Source organism: Camelina sativa, chromosome 2 (assembly GCF_000633955.1).
Source record: "Camelina sativa cultivar DH55 chromosome 2, Cs, whole genome shotgun sequence".
Taxonomy (NCBI): domain Eukaryota; kingdom Viridiplantae; phylum Streptophyta; class Magnoliopsida; order Brassicales; family Brassicaceae; genus Camelina; species Camelina sativa.
Window position 1 is genome coordinate 19,988,569 of NC_025686.1, and position 14,525 is coordinate 20,003,093.

At 43.3% G+C, this 14,525-nt stretch overlaps 1 protein-coding gene across 1 annotated transcript; it reads right to left on the reverse strand.

Moving 5' to 3' along the window:
* Positions 11,322 to 14,299, reverse strand: LOC104754436 (ubiquitin-conjugating enzyme E2 4-like). The gene is made up of 3 exons (XM_010476636.1): positions 14,017 to 14,299; positions 11,693 to 11,820; positions 11,322 to 11,582 (listed from the first exon to the last, which is right to left on the reverse strand). The coding sequence occupies exons 1-3, from the start codon at positions 14,297 to 14,299 to the stop codon at positions 11,322 to 11,324; spliced, it is 672 nt and encodes a 223-aa protein (XP_010474938.1).

Genomic DNA, 14,525 nt, shown 5'->3' on the forward strand with positions numbered 1-14,525 from the left:
GAGACTTTGAGGGACAACCACAGAAGGTAACACTTTTTGCACATGATTTCATAGTCTCCATAGCGGAGAGAATGGAAACCATAATCCTAACAACACATCACATCACAAGTGGGTGAAGGGAGTGGCGGGCTGTCAGGATAGCAATGGGAGGCTGAGTATGAGTTTTTCCAGACCCTATCAAAACGAGATAAATCATCCAGAAAATAATTACCGGTTACAATGGCATCCGCAGACATCAGGGGATAATGATTTGCATCAAACAGCTGGAGGTAATGGACGGCCATATCCTCATTCCCTTGACAAATACTTAGTATCCCACATGCTAAGGTGACATAAGCATTGGCCGGTACAATACGACTGAGAATATCAATCCCACGCTGGATATCTCTATCCTCAGCCACAACCCTTAGCCCTTCAAAGTAAATGGCAATGGAGTTGCCGGCCTCAACGCATATGACGAAGAAAGGCTTGTGCCGCCCTTCAATTTGGAGGCCACCATCAGGGGCATTGGATGTGTTGATTTCTGATGAGGGATCAGTACAAAGGCAATAGATAGCAGTTGTCTTTAGAACTTCGTTACTGTATACCGCATTTTTCCCCCTACGACCAGCCCTTAAAATAGAACCAAGTGCGGTCCATCCACCATATTCTGCAACAAGGGAAACGATTTTTATGAAAACGTCGTCGGTGAGATCCGGCATCTTGGGTGCTAGAGCGGATATAGTGTTGCAAAAAATAATTTTATTCTAGTTTGTAGTTGAGAGGTAATAGACTAAAGTAACGGGAATACTTGTATATATACAGAGATGGAATAATAGTATATTATTTGGTTGGACCAGAGTACAAGAAAGTTATTTGGTAGATGAATTTCGTTTTCCCGTAAATATTTGTAGATGATAGGTGTGACAACCCGTCCCGTTGACCCCACTAGCCCACCGCTAGCTTGCCCCCATAGGCCCGAAGCTGGCCCTGCAGGGCATCGATCCTAACCCCTCACTGGGAAAATGGAACTATTCATCCAAATCCACAGTAGGTTATTGGTGTGCCAGGCGTTCCTCGAACCCTGGTCCCCACCCTTTAACAACCTTCCCACAGGACAAGCTGTCACCAATTGACCTGCAGATTAAAGGGTGGGGACCAGGGTTCGAGGAACGCCTGGCGCACCAATAACCTACTGTGGATTTGGATGAATAGTTCCATTTGCCCGGTGAGGGGTTAGGATCGATGCCCTGCAGGGCCAGATTGGGGTCTGTTGGGCCGGCTAGCGGTGGGCTAGTGGGGTCCACGGACGGTCCGTTGGGGCAGCTAGCGGTGGGCTAGTGGGGTCCACGGGACGGGTTGTTACAATAGGTAATAAATAGATAATAATTTTATTGTTAAGCAATATTTTAGCGGGAAACCATGTTGTAATAGACGCATCGACGAGACCTTTACGGATTTATAAATCACTATAACATGAATAAACGAGACCTTTTGTTTTCCTATAAATTCTATAACTCAGCCGTCAAGTCATATATATATTTCAGCTACCTACTTTCAGATTATTCCTAGTGATAACTCAGCCATCACTTACTATAACTCAGCCATAACATGAATATACGAGACCTTTTGTTTTCCCGTAAAACTATAACTCAGCCGTTAAGCAATATTTTGGCGAGAAACCGTAAGTTAACCTAATAATAGACGCGACCTTTCTTTTGATAACTATAACTCAGCCATCACATGAATATACGAGACCTTTCGTTTTCCCGTAAAACTATAACTCAGCCGTAAAGCAATATTTTGGTGGGAAACCATAAGTTAACCTAATAATCGACGTGAACTTTCATTTTCCTATTGTTTTTCCTTTATGTTCTCTTAATTCATTGTATCGTTTTGGTTTATTCCTAGTGATAACTCAGCCATCACTTACTATAACTCAGCCATCACATGAATATACGAGACCTTTCGTTTTCCCGTAAAACTATAACTCAGCCGTTAAGCAATATTTTGGCGGGAAACCGTAAGTTAACCTAATAATAGACGCGACCTTTCTTTTGATAACTATAACTCAGACATCACATGAATCCGTAAAACAATAACTCAGCCGTAAAGCAATATTTTGGCGGGAAACCATAAGTTAACCTAATAATCGACGTGACCATTCGTTTTCCTATTGTTTTTCCTTTATATTCTCTTAATTCATTGTATCGTTTCGGTTTCTTACTCATTGTATCGTTTCCTTCTTCTCCGCTCACAATATATTGCACCTACAAATCTCCTCTACAACCAATATCAATAAATCCTTCGATCATTGCATATGTAAGTCTCCTCTCCATCCCCTCTCAATCTATTGCATATTTTCTGATCATTGCACCTATCAGTTGGTGACGGTTGTTTTTATTTTGATAGCCGAGCTATGGACAGAGAGGGTTCCAGTAGACGTCAAAAACGTAAGGCAGACGAAGCATTATCGCCAGCAAGAGTCCCAGATTACGAGTGGGAAGAGGAATCACGATTGGCCGTGTCCGAGGCCTTTCCTCAGACAAGAGCCGCGACCGAGGCAGAGTCAAAGCGTCGCTAGACAGAAATTCTGCGTATGATGGATGAGCATATGAAGAAGAAGGAAGAGAAGACCGTCCTCGTGCATCAAGTGGAACTAATCGACGCTCAACTATCCCAACTGAATCAAATCTTGGGTGGAGAACTTGTCGACTTAGCGACAAAGCACAAGAGGTTAGAGGAGATGAGAGAGATTGCGGAGGCCGATGCCGACCAGTGTGTGGTTCCTCCTCCTCTTGATTGGGATTAACTAAAAGCTCATGGTTCCTCCTCCTCTTAATCGGTTTTTAGAAGTGAATTCCATTGTAATGTCATGTCTTCTTCTTTTTGAACTCTGAACTTGTTTTTTTTTTTAATTTCTTTTTGTAATGTTTCATATTAATATAACTCAGCCGGTATTATAATAAATCAGCCACTAAAGATTTATAAATCACTATAACTCAACCGTCACATGAATCGTGGAGACTTTTCATTTTCCCGTAAATATTATAACTCAGCCGTAAAGTCATATATATCAGCCATTTACTTTCATATTGTTTCTTGTGATAACTCAGCCATACTCACTATAACTCAGCCGTAACATGAATTGATGAGACATTTCGAATTCCCGTAAATATGATAACTCAGCCGTCAAATCATATATATCATTCATTTACTCTCAAATTGTTTCTTGTGATAACTCAGCCATAAGTCACTATAACTCAGCCGTTACATGACCTTTCGTTTCCAGTAATGGTTATAACTCAGCCGTAAAGCGATATCTTGGCGGGAAACCATAACTTAACCTAATAATTTTAATCTACAAATTGTTTCTTGTGATAACTCAGCCGTTACATGGCCTTTCGTTTTCCAGTAATGGTTATAACTCAGCCGTAAAGCGATATTTTGGCGGGAAACCATAAGTTAACCTAATAATTTTAATATTCAATTGTTGGCGGGAAACCATAAGTTAACCTAATAATATTAATATTCAATTGTTGATCCGAGTGATTGTTGTACCCACGATTCGCAATCTCGGGATACAGGTGAAGGGCCTGGACCGAGCACGCCAAACAGGCCAAGAGAGAAACACCAGTCGGCCCATCAGGCCCAGAGAGGAGAAGAGAGCTCGGGTAGGCGTCCTATAAGTCTGCTCGCAGCTCGGGTTTGGTCAAAGATTCCTGCATTCAATTGGATTAATTAGGACGCGAAAATCGTGTAAAATTAATTACGCATTGATTTGGTAATTAATTTGTCGGTATAAATATGTAAGGGGGGGAGTCTTTGTAAGGGATCAAAACATTTTTTCTCTGAAGAGTATTATACAGTTTTAGCATTCAAACACTTTCTTTTCAGTTTGGAACTTTTAACGGTGATAAGCTCCTCCACACATAAATCACTTTGGAAGGAGATAATTGATCTTAGTTCTCACTTTTAACGGTGTTGCATAGTCCAAGCCAGTCCAAGTCCACTGTCGAGCTGAGTGAATATGACATCGAGTTCCGGACTCGAACCTGTGCTAAGGCGCAAGTGCTGGCAGATTTCCTAATCGAACTCCCACTAGCCTCTTCGGTCAGTGACAATATTGAGGTCCCATGGACATTGTATGTAGATGGAGCATCTTCAAGATCGGGAGCAGGAATTGGGGTCCGTCTCACTTCTCCTACTGGAGAAATAATCGAGCAGTCATTTCGCTTGGCTTTCAGTGCGTCAAACAACGAAGCCGAATATGAGTCCTTCCTCGCTGGCTTATGCCTCGCAGTAGGGATTGGTGTCCGAAAGCTCTGAGCATTTTGCGATTCTCAGCTGGTCACCAACCAGTTCCTAGGGGAGTACGAGACAAAGGATGGTTGTATGGAGGCTTATTTGTCCACAGCTCGGGAATTAGTAACGAAGTTCGAGGATTTTGAAATCACTAAGATCCCACGAAGTGAAAACTACACTGCGGACGCCTTAGCAGCTCTGGCATCAACTTCGGATCCTACAATGACAAGAATTATCCCCGTCGAAGTCATCGAGTTTCCAAGCATCCGACTAGAGAGCTCGAACGTAGTCACTCAGGCAATGATAAAACAGTTGGCTGCTGAGGAGACAGCTCGCAAGGCAGCTTCGGATTCTTTGCCACAGGAAGACTCAGCTCCCGTCATGCCTACTCCGATGGATATTCATCCTCCTCTGGTCGAGCAAGAAGCAAATCGAACTCTGGAATCATCGAGCTCACCAGTTGACGATCAAGCTGTTATCCCGCACTCCACTTCGAGCAGTACGAAAACTAACAGTTGGGGGGGGCAGGAGACTGGCAAAGCCCGATCTGGGCTTACTTGGAAAAAGGAGAACTCCCAGCCGACAAATGGGCAGCCAGGAAACTCAAAATTGTCAGCGCACGATATTGCATCCACAGCGGAGTACTCCTACGCCAAAGTGTAGCTGGTCCCTATCTAACATGTGTTGCTGGTAAAGAGCCCGCGATGCTAATGCGAGCTGTTCACGACGGTCCAATGGGAATCACTCCGGAGGACGGACTCTGGCCTTCAAAATCAAAAGGCAAGGCTATATATGGCTTATCATGGTCACAGACTGCGAAAACTATTCTCGAACTTGTGAGAAATGTCAAAAGCATGCCCCGTCAATCCATCAACCTAACGAGCTCTTGTCGTCGGTGTCCGCACCTTACCCGTTAATGAGGTGGTCCATGGACATCATTGGCCCTTTACATCGGGGACCAGGAGGAGTTCAGTACGTGCTCGCTCTTACTAACTATTTCTCCAAGTGGGTAGAACCAGCGGCCTACGCGAAAGTAGCGAGTGAAGAAGTAGAGCAGTTCGTGATAAAAAAAACATAAGCTATCGCTACGGCGTCCCTCACGATATTGTCACCGACAATGGTCTGCAGTTCATCTCCTCGCAGTTCGAAGGATTTTGAGCGAAATGGAAGATTCGACTTAAAAAGTCAATTCCTCGTTACCCGCAAGGTAATGGACAAGCCGAGGCAATGAATAAGGTCATACTAGCTAACTTGAAGAAACGGCTCGATTCTTGCAAAGGGCGTTGGCCGGACGAGCTGCAGGGCGTTCTTTGGGCAATCCGAACAACACTCCGCCGGGCCACTAATGAAACACCTTTTTCCCTGATTTACGGAGTTGATGCCGTAGTCCCAGCTGACATAGAGGTTCCTGGAGTCCGTACCTCGCTAAACCCACTCCGAGCTGAGGAGAATGAGAAATTTTTCCAGGATACCCTCGATACAATCAATGAGCGTCGGGATCAGGCTTCAGTTCGGATCCAGAACTATCAGAACGCAGTAGCCCGGTATTATAACTCCAAAATCCGAAGCAGGCCCTTGGCGGTTGGCGACCTAGTCCTTCGAAAGGTCTACGAGAACACCGAGGAGCTCAATGAAGGGAAGCTCGGAATCAACTGGGAAGGACTATACAGAATTACTCGCGAAGTCCGAAATGGAGTCTATCAGCTCGAGGATTCAGAGGGAAAACCAGTCCCGAGGTCCTGGAACTCTTCACATCTTAAACTCTTTTACAGTTAATTTTCTTGTATCGAACTACGTTTAGCTTGATCCCGATAAGGGTACGTAGGCAGCCCACTTCGGGTCCAGTTATCCATATTAATAAAATCAAAAGTTTTCTAAAACTTTTTTATTAATAATGGTTGACTAAAAAAAAAAAAAGCCAAAGTCTGACTTCGCATATATCGTTTAAAGCCGAGGTTCAACTTTGCGAATTCTAAACCAAAGTTTTCACTTCGTACTCAGCTTTACTTATCAAATTAAAGTTGAGGTTTAATTTCGCGAACTCTAATCTAAACCGAAGTACTCACTTCGTACTCAGCTTGACTTATCAAATTGAAGTTGAGGTTTAGTTTTGCGAACTCTAATCTAAACCGAAGTGCTCACTTCGTACTCCGCTTTACTTACTATTAGAAGCCGAGGTTTAATTTCACAAACTCTAATCAAAACCGAAGTCTTCACTTCGTACTCATTTTTTTGCTCGTATCATTTTTGCTCATTCTGAGTTAAACAAAAGTTTGTGGGAATTGAGTTCGCATTTAGGATGATACGAAGGAAAAAATTCTTTGTCCGAGAGTATGCGAATACGGAATGGTCACCGCGACCAAAACACTCCAAAATAAGTCCAAAAATAAATACGACAAACAGGGGGCAACTTGTGCCAAAACAACCCCGGGATAAAAAACTATTGAGTAGGGAGAGCGGGATCCGATGCCGCTTTGGAATGGGCCATGCCCATCTCTGCAAGCTCCCCTTCCGACCTGGTGTTCGCCAGAAAGTCGTCCATCCCCTGATTCGACAATTGCCCGAGATTAGTGCCGGACTCGTAGATTGTAACGCTCAAAGGATGTTCGCTGCACAAAAGATCGGGCGTATCTGCCAAAAGGTCTGAAAATACAGAGAGGTCGAGGTCACGGGGAGTTACCTTCGAAACCTTTTCGTCGGCCTCCTCCTCGTCGGCTTTCAGAAGTCCGAGCTCAGTTTCCATGTCTTGGATTTCTCCCCTGGAGATCTCCTCGCTCAGCATTTGGTTAGTCCTGATTTCAGCGGCTCGGATCTTGGCTGGAGCTAGTTTTTCCCTCTCTTCGAAAGTGACCTTCACCTCCTAGATCTTGGCTGGTTACGGAGCTCAATTTCGTGCAACCTGTTCTTTGCCGCCTTCGCGTCCTCCGCCGCCTCGAAGTAAAGGTCCCCCGCCTTCTTCAGTTTGTCTTGGAAGTCCTCATTAGCAACCCCGAGGTCAAGCACCTCTATCTCAGCCTTCTTCATCCGAGCTTGGATCTGTTCAGCCTTCGCCACAGTGCTGGCTTTTTCGGCTTCCAGCCGGGAGTATTCTGCTACCTGTGCCTCCAGGTCGGCGATTCTCTCTTTGAGAAGGTTTACCTCAAAAAGCGAGGGGAAGGCGAACAGTTGATCCTCGAAGGATGCCACCGAAGAGTTAAACTCAATCATCAGCTGGGAAAGCTAGCTTGTTAAAAGCGGCAAAGATGATAAAGTAAAAAAAAAATGATGAAAAAAAGAAAGGACATATACCTCGCCAATTTTGTCCGCGAAGCGGAAGAAGTTCGCACGGTTGACCTCGGACATGTCGGCGAACGTCGGAATCCGAACTCTAGGCCGAGTGTAGCTCCTCATTAGATCAGCTGGGGACGCAGGGGGGCTGAAAGATTTGAGCAAAGTCATTTCACTCGTTGACCATCAGGAATAGCGAAAACATAAAATTAAAGCGCCTCGGGAAACCATTACCTCGGGGGGAAGGACGCTGTTCCTTCAGAGGTAGTCTTCCGGAGGAGCCTCCGGATTCTTTAGAAGGAGGGACTTCCTTAGATCTCCTCTCCAAGGAGAGACCCCCATCTTTCAAGCTAGACTTACTCCGCTCGTCTCCTGATGAGCCAGTCCGAGCTCGGCTCTTCTCAAGAGAAGAGGAGGAAGTCTCGGGTTCCTTTCTCTTTTTAGATGAGTCAACCCGCTGGGAAATGACCTTAGCGGAGGTTTTCTTCTTCGACGGGGGAGAAGCCACGACCTCCCGCGGCTCGTCGCTATAATCGGTGATGATAATCACGGAAGGCACAGACGGGCCTGCCGGAGGCCCGGTAGAATCCGTACAGAGCTCGGAAGGGCCAGCTGGGGATGCGGAAATCCCGCTTACCTCAAGAACGGAAGAGCCAGAGGAGTTCTTGACAGGGATGCGAGCCTTGCCTCCGGCAAGGGCCGCTGCCATCTGCTTCTTCGCTTCCTTCTCAGCAGCCCGGCACACCCTTTCTTCTCTGTAGTTCATCTCCGAAGTGCTGATAGGGTCAGAACAAACGAGAGAACGTGCTCTGAGTCTGACTGCGGACTCCCTAATCCTTTCGCACGAAAAGGAATCCCAGGCGATCTGACCCTGGCTGCAGAACCTCGAGAAGAACTCCGCGAACGTAGGGCAAAGCAATCCACGTTCAAAGTGATCTGAGGAAGAAACAATTAAAAGGTGAGGCGAAAGAAAAGTCAAAACGACACTTAAGCTGGACCTAATAAGGAACACCGTTCTACCAATTTTTGAAGTCCACTTCGAAACGTGCGATCCTGTGAGATGCCCAAAAGTGAGCTCGTTAACCGGGAAGAAGAATTAAGACTTTCGCCATTTCTCGTCCTTCTCGGGAAGATCATCGAAGAATTTTAGCCCAGAGAGCGGACTCACATAAAGGGAACCCTTGGTACGACCTGTCTTCACCATGTAGATTTGAAGAAAGTCGGCCAAAGATAGTTTGTAGTCGAACTCCTCTCCCAGAGTCTGAAGACACATCACGGTCCGAACAAAGTTAATTTGGGGAAGTGCGAAGCCCAACTCGAACAAAATCCTTACAATGAGTTCGGGAAGAGGGAACGAAAGACCGCACGCAGAATCCCGGTGGACCCCCTGAATGCGCAATAGTAACCGGTTGGTGGATTCTCCGGGGATTCATGAGCTTCAGGAAATCTTATCTTGATCTCCGGCGGAATCCCGGTGGACCCCCTGATCTCGGCCATATTCTCCGCCAAGAGTATTGATGGCTGATAAGGATCGTAAACACTCGGAATCAGGGGTTTCGCTACTTTCCCCGGTGTAGATTTTGGAGGAAACATGTTTTCCGGGTAGAAGTGGAGAGGATTGAACTAAACGAGAAAAAAGCTGAAGAAACTTCCGGCGAATAACGAAGAACAGAAGAAAAGAGAGAAAGAGTCGCAAAATAAAACAAAAGCAAATTGGAAGTAAAGAGTAGAAGGGAGAGAAGTCGGGTGAGTTTACCTCTTTATACGCGGAACCAGGGAGTAATGATTACCTGGGGAAGCGAAAGGTCTCGGACCGCTTCTCTTCTCTCTTATAGCGTGTACGCCGCCCAGTGGGTCCTGGGGCTTGTTCGGGAAGGCAAATCTCATCATTACCACGATCAAATCATGGGATATGGGGAATATTCAGTTTCCCGAAATTGATCGTTCGGAGATCAAAAGTCCCCCGAACTGCTCAGCTCGGGAGACTTGGGAGCAACTGTTGTACCTATGATTCGCTATCTCGGGATACAGGTAAAGGGCCTGGACCGAGCACGCCAAACGGGCCAAGAGAGAAACACCAGTCGGCCCATCAGGCCCAGAGAGGAGAAGAGAGCTCGGGCAGGCGTCCTATTAGTCAGCTCGCAGCTCGGGTTTGGTCAAAGATTCCTGCATTCAATTGGATTAATAGTAGGACGCGAAAATTGTTNTGTAAAATTAATTACGCATTGATTTGGTAATTAATTTGTCGGTATAAATATGTAAGGGGGGGAGTCTTTGTAAGGGATCGAAACATTTTTTCTCTGAAGAGTATTATACAGTTTTAGCATTCAAACACTTTCTTTTCAGTTCGGAACTTTTAACGGTGATAAGCTCCTCCACACATAAATTACTTCGGAAGGAGAGAATTGATCTTAGTTCTCACAATGATGTTCTTCTTCTTAAAAACGAAAATCCCCAAATGTCAAATGCTTAAACCCTAAAAAATTAAATTCTCGTAAATCATGAGCAATGTATCTGGAGATTCGAATTGTGCATCAAATGTCCGAGAGAGAGGACGAGGTACAGTTTTTGGCGTACCTAAGAGATGTTGGTGTGGAGAAGCAATCGTGGCCAAAAATTCGAAATCTAAGTCAAATCCTTGTCGATGATACTTTCGTTGTGGGTATGCAGCTGCGAAGAAGGTAGAGTCTATTCTTGGTTATGTTGAATCTGTTCTTATTGGTTTATGTTGAATATGTTCTTGTTCCAATTGTTGTCTCCATTACCTTGATAGCTTATGAATGATGACCACGTCTTCAAGTGGGTCGATGAGGCACTGTTGGATGAGGTAGAGTCTTTCTCTGTTAGGTTTGTAAAACTACAAATGGAAATGGAGATTGAGAAGAAGATGCAAATGGAGCTTGAGAAAGAGCTATTTGAGAGGGTTGAAGATGCAAAATCAGAAATGAAAGCAAGGATGAAGGTTATGATAGTTGTGATAGTTTTCGGTTATATGATCATGTTTGGTCTATTTAAGATAGCAAGATGAGATAGTGTATGATGGGATTATGTTTCCATAATGTTGTTGTTAATGGTTATGAATTCCAAGCAAACTAATGTTGTTGTTAGTGGTGTTTTATCAATCTCTTTTCATAACTCAGCCATAAATTTACTATAACTCATCCATAACTCAGCCGTCACATGAATTTTCGTTTTTCCGTAAATATTATAACTTAGCCGTCAAGTCATTTATATCACTCAATTACTTTCAAATTATTTCTTGTAATAACTGAGCCATAACTCACTATAACTCAGCCGTCACATGACCTTTCATTTTCCCGTAAATATTGTAACTCAGCCGTCAAGTCATATATATCGTTCATTTACTTTCAAATTGTTTCTTGTGATAACTCAGCCATAACTCACTGTAACTCAGCCATAACTCACTATTACTCAGCCGTCACATGACTTTTCGTTTTCCCGTAAATATTATAACTCAGCCGTCAAGTTATATATATCATTCATTCACAAAAGTATATCTGGTTTTTAGAAAGTTTTAAAAGGTTTTACAAATTGTTTATAATGATATATATCAATTTGATTTGCTTTTCTAAAAGCTTTACAAGTTGTTTCTAATGTTTTAAAACAGTAAAATCTGAATAAAATATTATTTTAAAATGGAGTTTACAACACGAGAGACTGAAATATTTTATTAAAAAGAACAAATAAAAGATAAATTATTCAAAAGTTTTTAAAATAGATTTGAACTTTGAACTATTTAAGTTCATATTTCAGTTTCCTCTCCCAGCGTATTGATTTGTCATCTCTCTAGCCATTGCTTCAAACCTTCTCCTATCAGATTTGTAGAGGTTGGCAAGATATTCAATGGTCTGTTCCTCATCATTGACCTCTGGTTCAATCAACTTCTCCACTAATCCCTTGAAAAGCTTAACAATCGACATGGGATGCCAATAGTCGGCCCTCAACACTCTTAGGTAAATGCCTCCATTATCTAATACGTTTGGATGACAAATTCTTGTGATGAAACAAACCTGCATTATCAAGAAATTTTATTTAAAAAACCACTGAGTTGCTACAAAAAGAGGAGTCCTAATACACATGCTTGCTAAAATAAAAAAGGAGTATAATCAAAAACAGATACCTTGGGAGGATTATTTGGGAAATCAGGCGGAAAATTAAGACTTATTTTAAACACTCCCCCTTCATAAGGGGTGTTCACCGGTCCGATTAAAGTAGCCTCCCAACGGAAAATGTCATCATCAACAGTTACTAACAAAAAGGCAAACACACTCAATCTCTTTTAACCTTAACAGTAAAACAAATCTAATCTGAAGATGTATGCGTTTACCTGCTGTGACGTTTGGCGAAAGATCCCTGTTCAGATATTTCAAATAAGACCTTATATGGCTTGAAGAACGATGGGCCATTTATGATGGGTTGAAGGAAGAAGGTAATAGGATTTGTCAAATCTGAGAGATGATTTATACGTTTTCGTGAGACAAAGGATTGATGTGTAATTCAAGAGCAAGAAGTATTTATAATACGTGAAGCATTGCTTTGGTTTACGAAAAGTACCCCTTCGGCTTCATAAAGCGACGCTTCGCGTATTACGCCTTCAATCAATTACGGTTTTACAAGCCTCTGGTAGCGCTGTTTCGAACTATAACTCAGCCATAACGTTACTATCTCAACCATAACTCACTATAACTCAGCCGTCACATGACCTTTCGTTTTGCCGTAAATATTATAACTCAGTCGTCAAGTCATATATATCACTCATTTACTTTCAAATTGTTACTTGTGATAACCGAACTAAAGCGACGATTCGCGTATTACGCCTTCAATCAATTACGGTTTAACAAGCCTCTGGTACCGCTGTTTCGAACTATAACTCAGCCTTAACGTTACTATCTCAACCATAACTCACTATAACTCAGCCGTCACATGACCTTTCGTTTTCCCGTAAATATTATAACTCAGTCGTCAAGTCATATATATCACTCATTTACTTTCAAATTGTTACTTGTGATAACCGAACTAAAGCGACGATTCGCGTATTACGCCTTCAATCAATTACGGTTTAACAAGCCTCTGGTACCGCTGTTTCGAACTATAACTCAGCCTTAACGTTACTATCTCAACCATAACTCACTATAACTCAGCCGTCACATGACCTTTCGTTTTCCCGTAAATATTATAACTCAGTCGTCAAGTCATATATATCACTCATTTACTTTCAAATTGTTACTTGTGATAACCGAACTAAAGCGACGATTCGCGTATTACGCCTTCAATCAATTATGGTTTTACAAGCCTCTGGTAGCGCTGTTTCGAACTATAACTCAGCCAAAACGTTACTATCTCAACCATAACTCACTATAACTCAGCCGTCACATGACCTTTTGTTTTGCCGTAAATATTATAACTCAGTCGTCAAGTCATATATATCACTCATTTACTTTCAAATTGTTACTTGTGATAACCGAATTAAAGTGACGATTTGCGTATTACGCCTTCAATCAATTACGGTTTTACAAGCCTCTGGTATCGCTGTTTCGAACTATAACTCAGCCATAACGTTACTATCTCAACCATAACTCGCTATAACTCAGCCGTCACATGACCTTTCGTTTTCCCGTAAATATTATAACTCAGCCGTCAAGTCATATATATCACTCATTTACTTTCAAATTGTTTCTTGTGATAACTCAGCCATTACTCAGCCGTCACATGACCTTTCGTTCTCCTGTAAATATTATAACTCAGTCGTCAAGTCATATATATCACTCATTTACTTTCAAATTGTTTCTTGTGATAACTCAGCCATTACTCAGCCGTCACATGACCTTTCGTTCTCCTGTAAATATTATAACTCAGCCGTCAAGTCTCACATACACAGAGCCATAACTCACTATAACTCAGCTTTCGTTTTCCATTAAATTCTAATTGATTACATTCAGTTCTGCAATTCGTCAAAAAAAAAAAAGCGACAAGCATCATATTAGCAAACTAGTTCCCATGGGAAGGCTATCGTCTCTAGCATTCTGGAAGGTTCTGAAGTCTCAGGATGGGAGCGGACCGGATAGATCGGACTCCAACGGTTCTTCCACCACCAGCTTGCTCAGTTCAGATCGCCAGATCTGACAATCCCGCATTAAGGATTCAAGCCTTTCCATCGGCACTTCGGAGCCCTTGGACACCATCTCCTCCAAGAAGGCACATGGACCTTCTACGTCATGGCTTCCGCAGAAGAAATGGTCCGTTGACTCCAAGTGGTTGATGTACCGCCTTAGCCTCTCCAGGGAAGCTCGGTAGGCTCAGACTTTCGTGTTGTGCGGGAAGTCAGAATCTCCCAAAGGTTCGTAATCACCTTCGGGTAAGTTCGGCACCATACGGGAGACATGTTCTTCGCAAGAGGCATGCTCAACAAGTAGACGAGTCATGCGCCACTTCGCCAGAAAAAACCTTCGGCGATGAGCTCATCCAGGACTCGGATAGTCCCTTCCAATCGGCAGAGCCGAAAGACTTGCTCGAATTTAAGACGAAATGCTTTAATATACGCGCCAAGTCTCTTGCGGCGAGCTCGGTACATCCGGAGTTCCTTTTGCAAAGGATCCCCTTCACGGGATCGAGACGGAGACTCTTGAGGGGGGGCATTATCCGACGCATTCGGATCGAAACCGCTAGTTCCAGCGGCTGTCAGTTCTCGGGCCCGTTTCAACCATGCAGATCGGGTAGTCACTGGCATCTTTGCTAGTTTCGTTCTAGTTTGGAATGCTCTGAACATTTCCAACCCTTTCCCTATTTATACTAAAACTTGGAACGCAACCCCCATTGATTCCACTGGCGGGAAACCATAATTTAACCTAATAATAGGCGGGAAACCATAAGTTAATCAAATAATAGAACGTGTAAAAATCACTATAAGCCTATAAAAATCCTATATTACGGATTTATAATTTAGCCGGTATTAC